The sequence below is a fragment of the Paracoccidioides brasiliensis genome (assembly GCF_000150735.1).
Source record: "Paracoccidioides brasiliensis Pb18 unplaced genomic scaffold supercont2.14, whole genome shotgun sequence".
In the NCBI taxonomy this organism is placed as follows: Eukaryota; Fungi; Ascomycota; class Eurotiomycetes; order Onygenales; family Ajellomycetaceae; genus Paracoccidioides; species Paracoccidioides brasiliensis.
The window spans coordinates 321,409-341,944 of NW_011371371.1; the positions used below are offsets into that span (position 1 = coordinate 321,409).

General features: G+C 33.7%; 1 protein-coding gene across 1 annotated transcript; it reads left to right on the top strand.

Moving 5' to 3' along the window:
- Positions 1 to 1,035: 1,035 nt before the first annotated feature.
- PADG_08126 (uncharacterized protein) lies at positions 1,036 to 10,972 on the top strand (the record flags this gene model as incomplete). The annotated part of the gene is made up of 2 exons (XM_010765151.1): positions 1,036 to 1,091; positions 1,246 to 10,972. 2 exons carry the CDS (start codon positions 1,036 to 1,038, stop codon positions 10,970 to 10,972), a joined length of 9,783 nt encoding a protein of 3,260 aa, XP_010763453.1.
- Positions 10,973 to 20,536: the final 9,564 nt, after the last annotated feature.

Sequence of the window (20,536 nt, forward strand, 5' to 3'; positions counted from 1 at the left end):
GAAAGTCAATCTCATCAAAGTTGTAGATATTACAGATTTGAAATATGTATTTTTGAAGTAAGGTTTTCAAATGATTAAATCACATTTTGATATAGCTAATATTCTCAACAGCAATTCTTTTCAGATTTATTGTCTTCTGCTTAACTCTTTTGTACTCATTCAAGCTTGATATATATCAATAGGTCCACATCTTGCTGACCATGGATGAGGAGGTTGAAGAATCAGTATGATGGCATTTGAGAATGAGATTTGCATTATCTTGAATCTGCTCTGCAGTCAGTGAGCAATTATTTCTATTCATATGAGCTATCCACTCTTTTAATGCATTCTCCTGGCTCTTGCTAAGCTTTTTGTTCAGTGTAGTCTTTGCATTGCATGTTTTTCTTCCATTAATTCTTGCTCAAAGATATTGATAAGAAATGTTGAATTTGCATGTCAGAGATAGAATTTTCTGTTTTCAATTATCATTATAGACTTCAATGACACTCTGAATACATTTTTCAAGATCATCTATCTTATTGATCATGGTGGTGGTGATATATTAATATTTGAAGATTGATTAATGAAGAAGTTAATATTTTTATTATTATGCTGTTTTTATCATTGCGCTGTGGCACACCCACATCAGGTGTGGGTGCGCGGGGCACGATTAGTTTGTCTCATATGGACCAGAAGGAAATTCACGTGAACGAACACCTGACTGAGCCAGGCAGCTTCTTAATTGTGGATTGCCGAAGTAAGGGGAAAGCTTCGTCCCGTGATCTCCTTTGCGTCGTCATTCGTTTCTTGGTATTCTTAACGATAGTAGCATTTAATTTGTCTGCGAATTTAACACCCACAACTGAAAGATGAGTGATTCCTTCATGAACTATATGATAATACAGTCAACGACATGCTGTTCCTGAAGCTCTACTATTGCGGAACCTAGCATTTGCAGAGATTGTTTGAGACATGTTTGGTATTTGCGAAAAATCGCAATGCGACAGCCAGATTCTTGATACTGCCAACGACGGAGCTCCACCATAGTTTAGCATTATGGAAGGGGGCAGATTAACCGCGGAGTCATTGGCTTCGGTACCCAAATTCAACTGGTAAATATTTTGGTCTGTCGATGTTAACGCGGGGCTAACAACTTGCAGGGTGTTTTTAGTTGAACTCATTGTCTGTGGCATCCCTGTGAGTTTTGACATTTAGTGGCATTCAGAGTAGGCAGAAGGGGTTTATAAAGCTAACATTACGATGCAGGACGCTCTTTTTCCTCTTCTACTTCAATCGGCTCTTTGCAACCATAGTTTCTTATTCGATTCGAGCCTATACCTGGCACTACTACGGCATTTACATTGACATACATGCGCTTCAGATTTCTCTGCTTGGTGGAAGGATATTTTTCAAAGGTTTCCGATACCATGGAGAGAATGAGACAATACTGGTACAATCGGGGTATCTGACGTGGAGGTACTGGCTTAGGTCCGTACGTAAGGTTGACCTATCTCGAAGTAGCCGCGAGACTACAGATAGTGTTCGACAAGCAAGGGATGGGCTAAGCCCAGACGAGAGTACGCGAAGCCCGAGCCCTAGCGCTGGAGAACGGGGAGGTATCACCGAGGAGGCCCGGCTGCCTTGCCGCTTGGAATTAACGCTCCATGGTCTTGAGTGGTTTGTTTACAACAGGAGTGCGGCATACGATTCCATTCTATCAGGGTTTGGATATACTCCCAAGGAAAGCTCTAATGGTGGTGACAAAGATTATGATAATAACACCGGAGAAAATGATGGCGACAAACTGGAACCACGTAAATCTGGACAGACATGCGGTGCATCGACTGATGGCGGAGATTTTGCGAAATCCCGTTCTCATGTTGAAACGACGACTTCTCTTCATAACCAGGCTCAACGGTCAACAACTGACGATGCAACCCGCACCCGTTCATCCCATAATATTTCAACATCTCCGAATTCAAATTCAGCCCGCCTGACGGACGAGGCTCCAACTTCTAAGTTTTTGGCTCTTCTTCCCGTGCAGTTGGTTTGCCATACAGGGGCAATGGTTATAGGTAATGAAAATACAAAATCATTGTTAACCACAAAGTTTGAACGGGCATCTGGGAGAATTGACGCTGGTACCGCTGGCCCACTTGATATGTTCAGACAAATATTTGAATGCCGTCTATGCCATCCAGTTGTTCAGATGAAACCCAATCCAGACTTTAAACAAACCCAACAAGCTGCTGTCGTCAGTGGATCAAGCCCTTCGAATGGGGATCACAAAGCAGAACCAAATAACCTTAATCTCCATTCAAGATACCAACACCATAGGCGTAGGACATGGCATAACGTTCGCAATTTGGTACCATATTTCCAGAGCTCAGTTGAATCTTTTCACAATGGTGTACGGAATGATGTGATTGGAACTGATTTGGATTCTCCAGCGAGGACAGGCTTGCCGGGTGAATCTCGCTGGCTTGGGCTTACTCGATATCTAGATGAAGATGATCGAGATGCACATGAAGGCTGGAACGCGATTGAATATGCCCGGTTCTCAACCCTAGTAGATTCTCCAAGCGTCCGCTTCAAATATTATTGGGATATCCCGGGGAAAGTGACAGCAGGCAGAATGGATTCACGGTTTTCAGATCACAAACATTCTGATGATATCAATGGTGCTGATGCTCCTGGATGGGGTATGCATCTGTGCGTAAAGGGCGGAACCATCAATTATGGACCCTGGGCTGATAGGGAACGTGTTGGCATCCAAGCGGTATTCTTTCCTAACTTCTACCGAGACTCACAGCCTTCTCCATCACTTGAACTCGGGGCGCCCAGACAGAGTACCAAGTTCAAATTGACTATCGATATCGAGGAAGATGCTACCTTGAGAATCCCAACGAGAGAAGCGTCCAAGGACTGGCTATGGAAAGGTCGGGTTGACGCTGTGGGAGGTGTTTCCAAATTGAAGGGCCGAAAAGAGAAGAAACACCCGCGGAATAAGGACGCTGAAAAGAGCACACATGGACCAGATATACGGCCTTTTGGTTGGCTTTTGCTTGGGATAGAGGCGAATTCCAGTATCAGATACTCTCTGGACATGGTAGCTTCGGATACAGGGTACAACAATCAACTCGACCTCGATTTGCGCGGAACTAGAGTCACATCGAGTGTTAACCATGGCCTGTTGTGGAGGTCTGGGCCTCAAAAAATTTCCTGTGACTTGTCCAATCCCTTGAAGTGGAATACCTTGCACACCTGGTCCTTTAATATTTACAGCCAAGACCTCGAACTTTTCTTACTTCGAGATCATATTTTCCTCTTGATGGATATAGTAAATGACTGGACGTCAGGGCCTCCCTCCGATTTCTATACCTTTGTTCCTTTCCGTTACACCATCAATTTTTCGTTTGCCAATTTAAAACTGTACTTGAACGTGAACGATTCAAACATCATAAATAACCCATCCGACACTAACGATAATACATTCCTCGTAATACAGGCCGAAAATCTGACATCTCATGTCGGTATTCCTGTGGACAAATATATGCCGAAACGCTATTCCGTGGCATTTGATATTGAGTTATTAAATGGATCAATCGAACTGGTGACACCCCTGTGGAACACCCAGTGCGTGTTCCTCCATGACAATTCCGTTGCGACATTGAAAAGCATGAGCCTTACTGGAACTTACAATTACAATCTGAGCACCTCTTCTGCATTAACGGATACATTAAAACTTGATGTTGTTGGCATTGCACCCAAGCTCTGTCTTTACGGGTTTTTAATCAGATGCTTTTTGAAAATAAAGGAGAATTACTTCGGTGAACACCTGCATTTTAAAACGCTGGAAGAATTCCAAGGGCTACTTGCTACTAACCCCACTCCCGAGAAAAGCAGTGGCATTAACCCTTCACCAAACACGAACGACCTTGACGTCTTTATTCAGGTTCATGCAGAAAATGCCAGCATTCTTTTGCCTGCCAATATCTATGACCGCACAAACTGTGTGAGGATGAACGCTGTGTCATTTGATACCGATCTAAGATTTACCAATTATTACATGGACATGGAAACATCGTTCAGCCCGGCGGAAATTGTTACGGACTCGCTCCAATCTGATGGCACCCATCTGTCCTCCAACATCCAGCTATTTGTGAATGGCTTTTCGATATATGGACATCGACTCTTTGGGCTTCCGCCCATGGAGCCAACTTATGTATGCAACTGGGACTTCCAGGTTGGTCAGATTACTGGAGAGTGCTCACCCACCTTTGTAAAACTTGCAGCATCCGCTGTAAGGTTTCTTGCATTTTCTTTCGACGACGAAGAGAATGCATTACCGCCAATACACCCCATCGCGCTCCACGACGTGACATTTCTGAGGGCTAGGGTCGATTCTATACGGATTTGGGTATTAGTCGAGGAAGCTGCCCTTTTACTTAGTTCCCGAGCTGTCAACTTTGACTTTAATAACTGGGCCGATATGAAGTTCTCTGAGCGCTTCTGTCTAGATGTACCGGATCTCGTTCTCGCTGTGGTAGATCGAAAGGCTGCAGTTCGATTGCGAGAGCCTTCCAGCCAGGCCGCCAAGACATACGGATACTTTCAAACGTCACTGGTATTCAGGATGGTAGAGCGCAAAGCAGATTTTTTAGCCACCCGTGCTTTGCAACAAGAACATATTCGCAGACATGATCGGCGGTCCAACAGAACACCTTGGCTACTTTACAGTGATCAAAATACAATGCCACCCGGCGTTATTGATATCACCAACCCCAAAGTCAATGATCCAGCCATGGCTGTGCCGCCGATGCCAGAACCAATTCAGACGATTCCTGCTTTTTACCCGGATTCGACGATTTCGTCCATGTCATCCCAACATACATCGAGTGCGAAAAGCTCAATCTGGTCCTCTCCATACTCAGGTTCAAAACGCAGGGAATTCGGACAATTTGACAGCCAAGCACGTCCTGTTTCAATGGTCGCAAAAAGCGACTTGCTCGGATCAATTCTCTATGATTCTGGCAGCGCTCATTCTAGGATTGGTTACGAGAGTCATAGTGCTCGCAATTCCAGACACCTTGGACGAGGACATGAGGATATAATGAATTCCGTGAACCATTTATCCAGCCCTTGGGCCATGCCCTACTTCCGCTTTAATGGAATCCAACCGGATGTTACAGATGTTCCCCACCTCCCACACGCCTACGATACCTCAGCACGGAACGACTTGGATTTTGGCAGCGAAGTTGATCCTGGCTCATGGCCTGAGGATGAAAATGCCACTCATTGTTTTTTCCTTTCCCAATTCTTGCCTGGCTTACGTGGCTTCTGTTCTCCAGAAGCTCTTTCTACCGCGTCGATACTGTTTGATGAACTGCAGCCTTCTCACCCAGTGGATATTCTTGATAATCTTCAGGCTAATGTTATTTCCGGCATTTTAGCCAATGAAAAGGCTAAGTCAAGCCCCAAAAAAATATCCAATTTCTCCCTCACCTTTCCTCTTTCCCACATTAGAGTCATTAATTCATCTATGTCGCTGGACGATTATCGTTTGGGCAAATTCCGGGACCAATACGACTTACAACTGTCACATATTCGCATCACGTTTCGCAAGGTAATTGAAAAAGAGAGCGATAACCATATGCAGCCGACTGAATTAGGTTTCACTATGCATTTAGCGGCTGATTCAATTTCTCTGTCTGCTCAAGGGGAGAAGGTTGAGGCGCTTGATCGGAAAGGGTCCGTTCACTGCACATTGAAGAATATAATTTTCTGGTTGGTGTTGGGACAAACTCAACGTGCCAACGTCCACGTTCAAGATATTGAAACCGTGACTTCAAGCAAATCTGTTCAAGATTCAGCATTCCTGGTTGACCGCACATCAAAGCTGGTCGACTCAGTCATCACTCCTTTTCAGAAAGACTCCGCAGCTCACATAAATAGGCTTCGTTGCCTTGTTTACACGCTCACGAACCATGGTTCCCAAACTCCAGACCCACTGTTCCTTACAAGGACCTCTTATGTGTTACGAGGCGCCCACGAACATCTCAGACTTCATGATTCTTGGAAAGTTATTTCCAGATTACGCAATATATATTATTCATTACCTGCCGATGAAATGTCGAAGTTGACTAGCGATTCAATGGCCAATTCAATGCCATGCCCTGCAGATGCTCGAGCTACTGTTTTGTCCAATTTTGACCGCTGGCGAGCATGGGACCTTGCCCATGTCAAAAAAAGCTCCGTGATGAAGGCTATTTGGGGAACTCCGGAAGATGAAGATCCCAAATCTACTGACTTAAGACACCAGTCTCTGTCCTTTAATATGGGCAGGATAAGGTTCTGTTTGGACCCCGGCCCGAAGGCAAGTGAATTATTACTCCAAAATTTTACCACTGCGGTGAGCGTCAGAGTAAGTCCAACGAAATCGCCAATAAAAAACGGCAGAGCCATTTATTCTATAATTGTTCAAACGTACTGTTCCGATATAGCTTTGGGACTTCAATGGGAGATTTGTGAACTTGTGGAAGGAATTCTTAAAATGGCCCCTGCGGGACAAAGGCTATCAAGCACATCGCCTCCAAGTTTGCACGAGGCAAAACCTTCGACACTAAATGACGATGAACTTCAATTTGTCTTCCTATTTGACGACGGTTCGGTTGTTCTTGACGGTATTAACCTTAATGTCTCATTACGAGGAAGTGGTATTAAAGGTTCAATCATTCACCAACCGTCTTGGCAAGGTTCAAAAAGTGCATTAAGCGTGGTTCTTAGTTCAGATGAATCATCAGTGCACTTTGCTGGACGCTTAAAGGAGTTAATGATTTGGAGAATTTTGAAACCCAACATTTTCTTGTCGCATTCTTTGCAGAGCAGTGGGTCGCGTATTGAACATGATTGGAAATCAACAGCTGCATGCCAGAGGTTGCGCTATGACATGAACGAAGATCCCCTTGGCCTTGTCCAAATCGTTGACCGAATTATAGAGGATGAGTTGAAATATATTATCAAATTGGTTTCCACAATCGAACCAGCGAAACGCCATGTGCCGCAGGCGGATCCTGTGGCAAAAACCGCTATCCACTGTTTCCAAGTTGCTATGTTTTTGGATGATTACGAGATACGTTTCTTGCTTCTTCCTTCATTAGTGTATGTCATATCTGGAGAGGTAGCTAGACTCTCTATTGCACCAGCAAAGGGATCTAAATTAGAATTGGACTTTGACGTCAAGAATAATTCACACAAGTTTTGGTCCGACGACGAGAATGAGTTGGGGATCATATCGGCATTGGATATTCCTCCGATAAATGGCAGAATCATGGTAGCGACATCTTCCAACCGTACAGTGTTAGATATGGATACGACAATTGAACTCACCAAAGTCGATGCGGGAGCTGTGCGTAACCTTCTCAGCGCAGTGACTGGTCCAGAAATATCTCATTTACTCTCAGATTTGGAGCACGATGTTCGGATCCTCAAACAACATTTTGAGCAGCTCGTTGCTCGAGGTCGTGGACAGAGTTCGCCCAAAGCAAAGCCTGCTGACCAAGCCGCCCACGTCCTTGTGTACAAAGTACGTCTCACTTTGGCTGGTATCGATGTTTTTGCAACTGCACCTTCTTTGAGCAGCAAGGATTATTCTGCAGACATGGACTTCAAGTTTGGCATGATGCAACTACATCTAGAAAATTCCTCTCCTGGGGGACCTGTTCTCGAGTATCCTGAATTCCGCATCCAACTTTCTCGGATTAGCTTTTACTTGATGAAACGTGATAAGGTGGAGACACATCCTTACGGCAGCTTACTTCTCGACGCTCAAATATTCGGAACTTCAAAGGCGAACGACAATGGCGATATTGTACGATCTTATCATGTGGAGAACAAGAATTTGCAAATTGAATTATTCGCAGAGACAGCATCGATGATAGTTGATATTGCTGCCCACCTCCAAGAGCGACTGAAGAGTCTGGATTTATCGCACGAGGTCAAACATCTCCGGAAGCTGCGATTACTTACATCGCCTGAAAGGATGGGGGCCATTGAGTCCCAAGACCGACCTGATACACAAAATCTATTTAATTCCATGTACTCAGTTACGCTCACAAATACGCAAATGAGTTGGATAATTTCCGCGCCTGTCTCCAGTAATCAGGGCAGACAACCAGAGGATCTTGTTTTCTCCATCTGGAAGGTAGAGCTGGCAACGAGAAAGGAAAATGCCGCCCGTCTGAGAATTCAAGACATGCAACTTCAAATGGTTCCTGTTCACATGGATAAGGGTAGTCGGTCGCGAAATTCTGCCCTTTTACCCGAGGCTGTGTTTAATGTTGCGTACCTGTCCAGGGGAAATGAGCGACGACTCGCGTTTCAAGCAGCGGGGAAAGCATTAGACATTCGAATGACCTCAGAATTCATTCTTCCTGCCAGTATTCTGAAGGACTCTATCGCATTAGCCAGCGAAAACTTTCGAAAAGCGAATAGACTGTGGAACGCTGCAATCCCTCCGGGAAGGAAAAGGAGAAGTTCCAACCCAAGTAATATTAGGTTCTCGTCTCTGCTTGTCGATGCTGATTTCTCCGGAGCCGTAGTCAGTTTGCAGGGCCGGCAGGACAACGGCGTGGACAGCCTGACTTCTCCAATAACACGATCTACACGAGGCACTGGTGGAGGCAAGTACGGCCAGTACATCCAGCACGCTTCCGAAACTACAGCAACCCTACGCGCTCCTGGGGTCGCTGTAAAGATCCGATTTGAAGATCCTGGAGTTGGAGAGCCAACCTTAAATGCTGAAATGAAGGTTGATGCATCAACCAACGTCCTCTACCCCACCGTTGTTCCTCTAGTTACTGAGATATCTGAGAGCGTGAAGGAAGTTGTGGGAGAATCAGATGTGGCCAAGGACTGCGCAAATAAGGAACAAACACCGCAAAAATCTTCGCAGGAGAAGCCTATAGGCAAAAGCGATGCCACAACTATCCTTGGGCGGTGCAAGCTCAATATTGGGCTGCGGATTTGCAGGCAGGAATTTACCCTCAGCTGCCAGCCAATGGCAAGGGTTCTAGCAACTGCATGTTTTGATGACAGTTATATTACAATCAACACTGTTCAGTCAGCGGAAAAGAGCCGTTTTTTTGCCCTATGTTTGGCTTTTAACTCTCTACAGGCTTCAGTCAAGCATGTCTACTCCAGCGAATCTACAGCGACTTTAGCGGTTGACTCCATTGTTATGTCGATGATGAACAGTAAACATGTTAGTTCTTCCAGAGGTATTTCGGCTATTCTGAAGATTAGCCCTGCATATGTTCAGATAAATGCCAAACAAGTTCAGGATTTCCTCCTGTTCCGTGAGATATGGATTCCACCCAACGATCCATTAAACCGACCAGATGCTCCCCAGCAGCAGCAATCGGGCACTGATTCGCAAGCATATATTGTGCAGCGATACCAGCAGATGACGGCAACAGGCTCTTTCCCCTGGAACGCGGTAATTGCGATAACTCAATTAGACATTCAGCTCGATCTCGGCCAGACGTTGGGTAAATCTGATTTTACAATAAAGGAGTTATGGTTATCGTCAAAGAAAACTTCGGACTGGGAGCAGAACCTTTGCATTGGATTTGAAGATGTTGCTATTGAAAGCAAAGGGCGAATGAGCGGCATTATCGGGTTGCATGACTTTAAAATTCGAACGTCGATCCAGTGGCCAGAGTATGACCAGAAATCATACCAGACGCCATTGATCCAGGCATCTGTTGCGTTTAATCGACTACAGGCCAAAGCGTCCTTTGAGTATCAACCGTTCTTGGTGGCAGATGTAACTTCGTTCGATTTCTTCATGTATAATGTGCGCAATGCCTCTGTCTCACAAAAGGATTCTCTCGTTAGTGTCCTTGAGGGTGACAGGTTTCAAGTATTTTGCACATCATTTTCAGCCTCTCAAGGATTGGCGCTCTACCAAACGCTACAACGATTGCGGCTAGAAAAGCAGACAGCGTATGCAGCCTCACTTAAAGAAATCGAAAAATTCCTTCGTCGCAAGTCCTCTATCCACCTTGGTGGCGAGGGCCTAAACCCCAAACCTCCTCTTACCCCATCTGCGAAAAAGGAGAATTCTACCACCGATAACGGCAAGAACCACAAGATGCCAATATCGTTGCATACCGACGTGGTCTTGAATCTCAAATCCATACAACTGGGAGCCTTCCCCAGTACCTTCCACGACCATCAGATTTTCAAACTAGTCGCTCTAGACGCAGAAGCTCATTTCTCTGTCGCAGTTGAATCGGGTCGAATCCACAGTGGTCTGGGGCTAACACTGGGCCAGCTGAGAGTCGCATTGTCTGGCGTTAGTCGACCGGCAACATCAGCAATAGCTCCACCATTAGGCACACCTGAAGACCTCCCCATCGTCGACATCGTAACCCGCGCCACTGAAGCACGTGGTGGCACAATCCTCAACGTACCCCGCGTTGTGGCGACTATGGAAACTTGGCAAACCCCACACTCAAACCAGATCGAATATATCTTCAAAAGCTCCTTCGAGGGCAAAGTGGATGTGGGCTGGAACTATTCGCGGATCAGTTTTATACGGGGCATGTGGACGAACCATTCGAATTCTCTGGCGACTCGGTTGGGGAAACCGTTGACGATGCCTGCTGTGCAGATTACGAGGGAGCTGGATAATGAGGACAACGAGGGAGGCGAAGGAGAGGAAGAGAGGAAAGGAAAGGGAAAAGGGAAAGGGAAGATCACGGCGGTTGTTAATGTACCGCAGTCCCGATATACGTATATGGCTCTTGAGACGCCGGTGATCGAGACACCGCAACTACGAGATATGGGAGAGGCAACACCGCCGTTGGAATGGATTGGTTTGAATAGGGATAAGTTGCCGAATATCACGCATCAAATTGTGATTGTGACGTTGATGGAGGTTGCGAAGGATGTGGAGGACGCCTATATGAAGATTTTGGGGTCGTCGTAGGTGTGGTGACCTTTTGTTTTTATTGCTATGCTTTGCTACGGCTAGTTATAATGGGGGATTTCTCTATTATATACCCATTTTCACTAGAATGGCGTTAGACTTGTTCTTCTGAGATGTCCTTTTGTTATCAATACCTTATTTGTTTCTAACATATAGAGCTTGCATGGTCCATGTCTTGAGGTTGAGAGTGGAGCTAAGGTTGATAATTATTTGCTTAATTTTTCCCTTTACTAGCATTGTTAATTCATATCAATTTATATTTCTTTTGTATATATATCTTTTGGGTATAATTTTATATTTTAGTTTATTTAAAGAAATATTTTAATTTTATCTTTTAATTATGTTTTTAATTTATAAAAAAATTTAGAAAACTTTATACAAATATAAAAAATTATCTTAATTTAAAAATTTATATATTATAATGATATTGTTTACTACTATTGTGATGCCAAGACCTCTTGTGCTTAGCTTTTTGCCCTCATACTACTTACTAAAGCACTTCATGAAGGATCAGTTCTTCAGAATCAGCACTTTAGGATCAGAACTTAGGATTAGCACTTTATGCACTTCAGGATTAGCACTTTAGAATCAGCACTTAGAATCAGCACTTTACATCACTAATCTCTAATTTCATGGAAGAGCACTACATCATCAATTTTTTATTTCATAAAAGATTAAAAATGAAATTTATTACTACTCACTGAAGAATAGAATCAGTACTACATCACTTATTTCATGAAACATTAAAGATAAAACTTATTGCTACTCATTCATTGTATATAAACATCTTGAATTTTCAAATTTCTTCAAAAAATTCAATGATTAACTTCTATTCAATTCTATATTTATATTTTTATTTATCACTATTTTCTTCTTTTCATATCACTTACAGTATCTGTAATTCTACTCTATTATAATATTAGTTATAGTGCTTCTTATACTTTTTTTTAACACTTAGTTTAGTCATGTCAAATGTTCTCATAACTATGATCTAATCTACTGCTGAGACTTTGAAAAAGTAATATTATCTGAAAAAAGTAATAGTAATTAGTTATCTCATATAGATTTATTTTATAGAAACTATTTAACAATAATATAGTAATTACTAAGTAAAAAAATATATATATAAGAAGATTACTTTTTAGATATCTATCTTGTAATATTTATTAAAATAACTTATTTAGATATCAATTAATATATTTAAATTAAAATCATAATATATATTTATTTATTATTTTAAAATTAATTTTATACTATTAATTAATTAAAATTTTTTTTTACAAGAATTTATATATATATTTATATAAATTTATTAAATTTGAAAAAATTATTTTATTAATTAAATTTTAAATTAAAATAAAAAAAATTTAAATTAATATTTATTATAGTATAGTTACTGATAATATAAATTAAAATTAATCTACTTTAATCTTAATCATATTTAATTATTTAAATTGATTTATTTTAATTTTTATTTATTTACTTATATTTATTTACTTAGTTATTTTTATATTTTAATTCTTATTTTAGTATTTTTATTATAGTTATCTAGTTAAATAGATAAATTAAAGCTTTTATTTTTATATTATCATGATTTTAATTGAGCTATAATAATTATATATTAATGAACTATTTATTAAACAATAAGATAGAAAAGAAATTTAAAAAAAATACTTAATAAATTAATTAAATATAATTTTTCTTTTTAATATTAAATTAAAAAAAAGTTTTTAAATAAATTTATAAAGAAAATAAAAAAATATTTAGAGAATAAACTTTAATCTTAAATAAAGTTGATATTTAATTTATAAAAATTGAGAATATATATTTAATATTACTTTTATTAAGATTTCTTTTATATTAGTTTGAATTATTTTATTTTATACTATATTGAGTTGTTTATTTATAATATAATAAGTTATTTTATTTAAATTGATAAAAAAACTAAATAAAAATTAAAACTATAAATTTATCTTTTATTAAAAGTTTATTAAATATTATATTATTCTAAGATAAATTTTTAATAATATCTTTTTTAAAACTCAGTTAATTTTTAAAATTTTAATTCAAAAATACTCTTATTTGAAAGCTTTTATTGAAATTAATCAGTCTCTCAATTTTTATACTATTTAAACATGATTTGAAGAATTGATTATTGAAAATATACTTTTTTTTAAAAAAATAAATATTCATCAATAATTTTCATCATTGACCCACAACACTTGATTCAAAAAATGTAAAAATTAAATGATTAAGAGATTGATTAGATCAAAACAATCTAAATGTTTTCAAAAGCTTTTATCAAGTCATTGTTAAGAAAAGACATATCTGAGCTCTTTGAAAACTCTGTCAATTTTGATTTTCTTTCCACTATATCAAATACCTTCTCACATCACTTTTACCAAAGTTTGCCTAGACACGGCAGAAAAAATACCTGTGAAAAGTGAAAGCATGTGGCTTAAGGTCTCTGCACCTAATCTTTGTAGACTACAGATTAAAGATTAGAACTAGCTAAATATAGCTGAAAATAAAAACAAGTTAGAACTAAGTACATACTTATAAGATATTTCATAGAGTTAAGCTTTAACTAATTCATTAATAAGCTTAATAGAGCTCAGTTAAAACTTAGTTAAAATTAACTGAAGCTTTAACTAAATCTGATTAAGCTCTAGTAGAGAAGGTGTTTTAGTGAGATCTATAGATTTTTCTTAAAATGTTAGTTTTTTTCTGATTTCTCTTTAAAAAGTCAGAAAAATCTTACTTAAAATCAACTTTTTCTTTAGTAAAAGAAAGATTTAGATATTGAATTTACATTTATTTTGAAAAACTAAGCTGCCTACTAGTTATGTAGAGAAAATTTCTTCAATATAAATAGAATTAATCAGTTTTAACAATTTCTCTACAAAAAATTATATTTTTTTTCTGATTTAATAGAATTAAAATCATTAATTCTCTATCTTTTCTCTATCTCACAAAGTATTTATAAAGATTTTATTAATTTATTTTAAAAACTACTTTCGATTTACTAGATTTTCTTGAAAAATCTAGTTTAGTTACTAAAGTAGTAGTAAAATTAATTTTTTTTTATCAAAGCTTATTAAATCAAATATATAAGAACTATACATAGAAGTTAAAACATGGAAAAAATATTCTCTACATTTGAAACAAAGAAAGAGACTCAGAAAAAGACTCATTAAAAACTTTTTAAATAAAAGATTAAAAAAAGAAATAAAAGAGATAAATTAATAAATCAAACTAAATAGCTTGATAATCTAGAGCTTATAGTATCTATCTTGAAAAATCAAGTAGATGAAGAGAAAAATCAAAAGATTATTAATCTTCTAATTTCAATGTTAAAGTAAATTCATAAGATTATCAAGTTCAAAGTAGATATGATCAGCTTAATTAGATATATTCTACTTCAGCATCAAATTAATCAATTTAAATAGAAAACTCTCACTTATCTCACTCAGAATCAATCAAAAGTATAGAGTGCAGTTAAAAAGTCTACTTTTGTATAAATATCTGCTACTTCTATTTTTGCTTCTGCTCAGTCAGTGTCTCTGAAAGTTTCAGAGAAAAAAAAAACTTAAAATTAGAGAAAAAAAAGTTTTAAGATAAAAAAGTTACATCAGTTAAAGAAACAATATCTTATTCTAAAGCTTTTAAATAGAAAAGCAATAAGCTAACTTCAAAGCTTAAAAATAATTTTTGAGTTAAGAAATAAACTAAATCAAAGTTTGTTCTCAGTAGCAATAAATAAAAAATAATTTCTATAATCAACATCTTTTTTATAGAAAACTTTATAGAAATTATCATATTATCTGAATTCTCAGCTAACTTTTTGATTAAAAATTAAAAAGAATAAAGATCTCTACTGAAAAATATATATATAGGGATCAAATTAGATAAAGATAAGAAATAAGAAAAATTAGTTATATATAATATTCTTAATGATATTTTTGATAATAAAAAAATATAATAATATTGAAGAAAGAGATAGAGAATTATAATTTTACAATTTAACTAAAGAACAATTTTATTTAACTAAGAAAATCTGATATTAGATAAAAAAAAGAAGTAAAATCAATATTAATTATAACTAAGTTTTCAAAATAAATAAAAATCTCATTACTCTTCATAACTCATTAAATACTAAAAACTTTTAAATATATTGACTCTAGATTTATAGTCAAAACTTATATTCAATGCAAAAGATGTTAAAAATAAAGTTATTTTATAAAAGTTTATAAACACTTTATCATATAAGATTTATATAGAAAATCATAGCACAATAGATCGCAGTTATATCATATGTGATGTGAAGAGTAAATCATATTCTTATATCACAGTTAAGTGTAAAAATTGCAAGGAAAATCATATATTAACAGATTCAATTTGCTCTTTCTATTTAAAGAATAAAAGAGATAAAGTCTTAAGAGAGAATTGAAGAGATAACATAGTCTTTAATAAGAATAAAGTAAATTTTTAGTCAAAAAGTAGAACTAAAAGAAAAAATTCTCAAGTAGAGAAATTATCAAAAAGTTAGTCTTTAATGAAAACTAAATAGACTATTAATTCAACTACTACTATAAGAATATATGATCTTAAATCTCAGAAATTAATTCATATAAAAGCTGTTAAAATCATTAATAATAGTAAATTACAATGCTAAAAAGAGAAAATTTTTATTTATATAATTACTTGAATATTTATTATAATAAAAAAAGAATAAAAAAAGTAAAAATTTTTTTATAAAATTATATTTTTATAGAATAATATAGAAATATATACTATTTCTATTTATTTTTATCTAAATATAGTTTTTGTTCAGAAAATTAATTTTATTTTACTATAGAAAAAATTTAAATACTAAATATTAATTTTAAATTTTATATTTTAGCTATTATTATTTTTTATTAAAAAAAACTAAAGCTAAATTTATAGTAATAATATGCTTTAAAAAGAGCTCAAGATTTTAATTCAATTTGAGATATAATATGATTTTAAATTTTGATATTTTAGTTGATAATATTATAAATAAACTCAATTAAATTAAATCTATTCAATTGATTAATATCTATAATAAAAAATCTTTATAGAAAAACAATAGTAGATAAATAATGAATAGAGCTCTTCTTAACTTATTAGTAAATAAAAGATTAATTATAAGTAGAGATTTTAATATTCATTACTTATAATGAAATGATGACTACACTTAGTTTATAAAAGCAGATTAATTAATAGATTAACTAATTTTAAAAGAATTTGATTTAATTAATAAATCTAATAAAAAATATACTATAAACAAAATCTATTAAAAAAGTCAACTATAGATTTAATCTTTTTATCTAAAGAATTACATGAGAAAAGAATATAAAATTAATTTATTAATTCAGAAGAAGTATCAGAATTAAATTATAAAGTTATTTAATTTAATATATAATTAAATAATAATAATAAAGTTAATAAAATTCATCATCTAGTCAATTGAATCATGTAGTTAATCAGTTTCTTCAATGTGTATGCATCTAGCATTCACATTAATAAAATGCCTACTCTATGACCTTCTCAAGCTTTTACTTAGAAAGAAAAGATTCTTTTAGCTATTCAGATATTAAAAAAAGATTAAATTTCAAGTACTAAGAAAGCTGCAAGCTTGTACAGCATCTCTTTTATCATCTTACAGAATCGATTGAATGATAGTATGATATAAGAGAATTTTTAACTCAATAATTAAAAATTAATCTTTACTGAAGAGTCAGTTCTTGTACAGTAAATTCTATTTATGAATGAACATAATCAGTCTTCTTAAGTGTACACTTTATGAGAAACAGTTAATCTTCTTTTTGTCAACTGAGATTCTAGCACTGAGGTCAAATCTTCATCTATAGTTGATAAATATTAAGTTAATCAATTTATTGATTATTATTCTAAGCTTAAATTCAAGTTTTCATACAAGTACAATTATCAATAAGCTTTATATAAGAATTCTGAGATTATCTGTGAGTGATTCAGACTTGTATGAAATATTATTGCAAAGTATGAGATTTTGAAAGATGATATTTACCACTTTGATGAGACTGAATTTCAGATAAAAGTTATTAGCACTGTTAAAGTGATAACTAAGTCTGAAAAAATCAATTATTCAAAACTAATTCAATCTGAAAATTGAGAATGAGTGACTATTATTGCTGAAATTAATATTACAGATTGAGCTCTTCATACAATAATCATTTTCAAAGAAAAAGTGCATCAATTTTATTGATATAAGATGAAAGAGCTGCCAGAGAACTGAGTTATTGAAGTCAGTAATAATAACTGAAAAACTGATAAGCTGAATTTGTATTGACTGAAGAAGATGTTCAACAAGAACACTCTACTCTGTATAAAGAGTAAATATCAATTATTGATTCTTGATAAATATAAAAGTTATACTTTAGCTAAATTTGACTGATTCTATTTTGAGAACAATATTATTACATTTTACATGCCAGCTCATTCCTCTCATCTTCTTCAGTCATTAAATGTTGACTGCTTTTTCTCTTTAAAAACAGTGTACAGATGACTGATGGAGAAGCAGATGCAGTTTGAAATCAATCATATTGACAAAAAGAAGTTTTTGACTCTATATTCTACTGCTCATATATGGGCTCTGAATAAAAACAAAATCAAAAGTAGTTTTAGAGCTACTGAGTTGATTTCATATAATTCTAAACAGATTCTCTCACATCTTAATATCACAATATATACACTCACTTCTTCTAGAACTTCTTATAGCTCTCAAGCTTTTTGGACCACAGTCACATCACATAATGTATATCAGTTGAAGCAGCAGATTAAAAAGATTAGAAAATATATTAAACACTGTATGCAAAGTCCACTCAATCCCACTCATTAGACTTTAAGCCAGCTTGTCAAGGGCTACCAAATGGCTATGTATAGAATGACACTTTTGAAGTAGAAGATCAAGGAACTAAGAGCTGCAAATGCAAAACAAAAGAGAAAGCAGAAAACAGATCATATATATATAACTCAAGAGAGTACTTTGAGGATTGAAGAAGGCTTGAATCATGTACAAAAAGTTAATAAATGAAAAGAAGAGATGATTGAAGCTGCTAACTCTCAATCATGAAAACATATAATATCACAGTATAGTGTATGTGAGACTATTAAACATACTACTTGTATATGCTCTCAATATGCAGAAAATAATCTTAATATAATTTACTACTTTCTGTATATAATTATCACTTAATTTAATCTGAAATACTTTAAGTGATGAAAGATTGATTGACTAAATGATCTAATCAACTAGATAATGAATTATATTAAAAATTTATTATTATTTAATCAATATAACTTTGAGAAAGCTTAATAAATAAAGATTATAAATTATATAAAAGTCTTAAAAGAAAAAAATTAAAAAAAGCTTTTATAATATATTAATATTAAATTATCAAAATCTATATTAAAGAATAAAATAGTATTAATAACTAATATTACACTATTAAATATTAAAGATAATATACTTAAAAAGTATCAATCAAATTATTTAAAACTCTGGTGGTTTAAAGCTCTGACTGAGAAATGCAAAGAATTAGCTAGAGCTAGAAAAGATTGAAAAGAAAATTTAATATCTGTGAACATATATAAAAATATCAAAAATAACTATTTTTCTAGTATCAAAAGAGTAAAAAATAAATCCTAAAATTATTTTTTTAAAAATATAGAAAATAAAGATATTTTTAAAGCTTTTAATTATACTAAATCTAAAGAAGTAGTAAAGCTTTCTATATTAAAATATAAATATCAAAATCAAGATCATACTGTTAATATACTTCAAGAAAAATATCAAGTATTCATAAAAGTTTTATTTTTAAAGTTAGTAGAATCTGAAGAATATATTTTTATAAATGAATATTATAATGATAAAACAAAGTAAAAGTGATCTGATTTAATAAAAAATAAGTTAAAAATAGCTATTTTCACTAATTCTATTAAAACAGCTGCTAGATCTGATTTTATAAATCATTTTATAATATAAAAAGTATACAACAAGCTAAAAGAAGAACTTTTTATATTGTTCTTCTTTTTGCTGAAACATAAATATCATTTAATATACTGAAGAAAGGCAATAGAGATTATTCTAGTAAAATTTAATAAAAAATCATCAATTTTAAAATTTTATAAAGTTATATTTCTATTGAACTATTTAAAAAAGATTTTTTAAAAAATTATTTACTCTAGACTTTTTTTTTTAATCACTACTACTGATTTATTATATAATGATTAAATAAGTAGTATAAAATAAAATTTAGCTATAGATGCAGTTAGTTCTATCGGCTATTCATGATATTTAAATAGCTAAAAATGATAGTCTAGTCTTAACTACTGTCTTTATTGATATAAAAGATACTTTTAATCATGTTTTAAGAAATAAAGTAATTTTAATTATACAAGAGCTAAAGTTATCAGACTCTTTAGTAAAATAAATAATTTGTTTTATAATAAAAAAAGCATTTAACTTCTTTTTAATGCAATGAAATAGAATAAAATCTTTATTAAAATAGAAATTTCTTAAGAATCTTCAATTTTATCTATTTTTTTGCTATATATATAGCTAATTTATTCAAGAATAAAAGTATATATAGAGTAAAAACTTTTAGCTATATTAATGATATTGATTTTATTACTAGTTCTAAATATATATAAAAAAATTATAATAATATAAAGAGAGTTATAAAGAAAATATTTAAAGAAGAAAGTAAAAATCTTATTTAATTTAATATAAATAAACTGAATTAATTTATTTTTATTTAAAAATAATAAATAAAAGAAAATTATTACTCTTTAAAGCAATGTTATAAAATTAAAAACTTCTGTAAGATAGCTGAAAGTATGATTAGACTCAAAGTTCAACTTTAATGTTCATGTTTAAAAAAGAATTACTCAAATTAAAAGAACTTTGAATAGTATTATTAGATTTTTTAATATAAAAAAAGATTTATTTTTCAAACTATGAGATAATTATATATAGTTTGTATAGCTTCTGTATTAGATTATATAGTAAACATTTGATAAAAAGAGCAAAAAAGCTTTATAAATCAATTTCAACTATTATAAAATAAAGTTTAAGAAAAAATTTAAAAGCTTTTAAAATATTTTTAGTTAAAGGTATAAAAATAAAGATATCAATTTTATTACCAGCTATTAGATTTGATAAAAGTTATTTAAATTATGCTTTAAGAATAATGAAAATAAATATAAATTATTCAATTCAAATAAGAATATTTTTTTCATATCCTTTAGATATATATAAAAAAGACTTAAATAGAGAAAGATTCTTAGATTGAAATGAATACTTTAGTAATTTAAAGAATATAGCATCTTCTCAACTATATAGAATATATACTATGATCAATGATTTAAATATCAAGCTTAAATATAAAAAAGCATAAATTATAATAAGCTTTTATTTTTTAAAAAAAAATCTAAAATTATTAATAAATAATATATTAGTAAATTGTCAAAAAAAGAGAAAAAAACTATATATACTTAAAA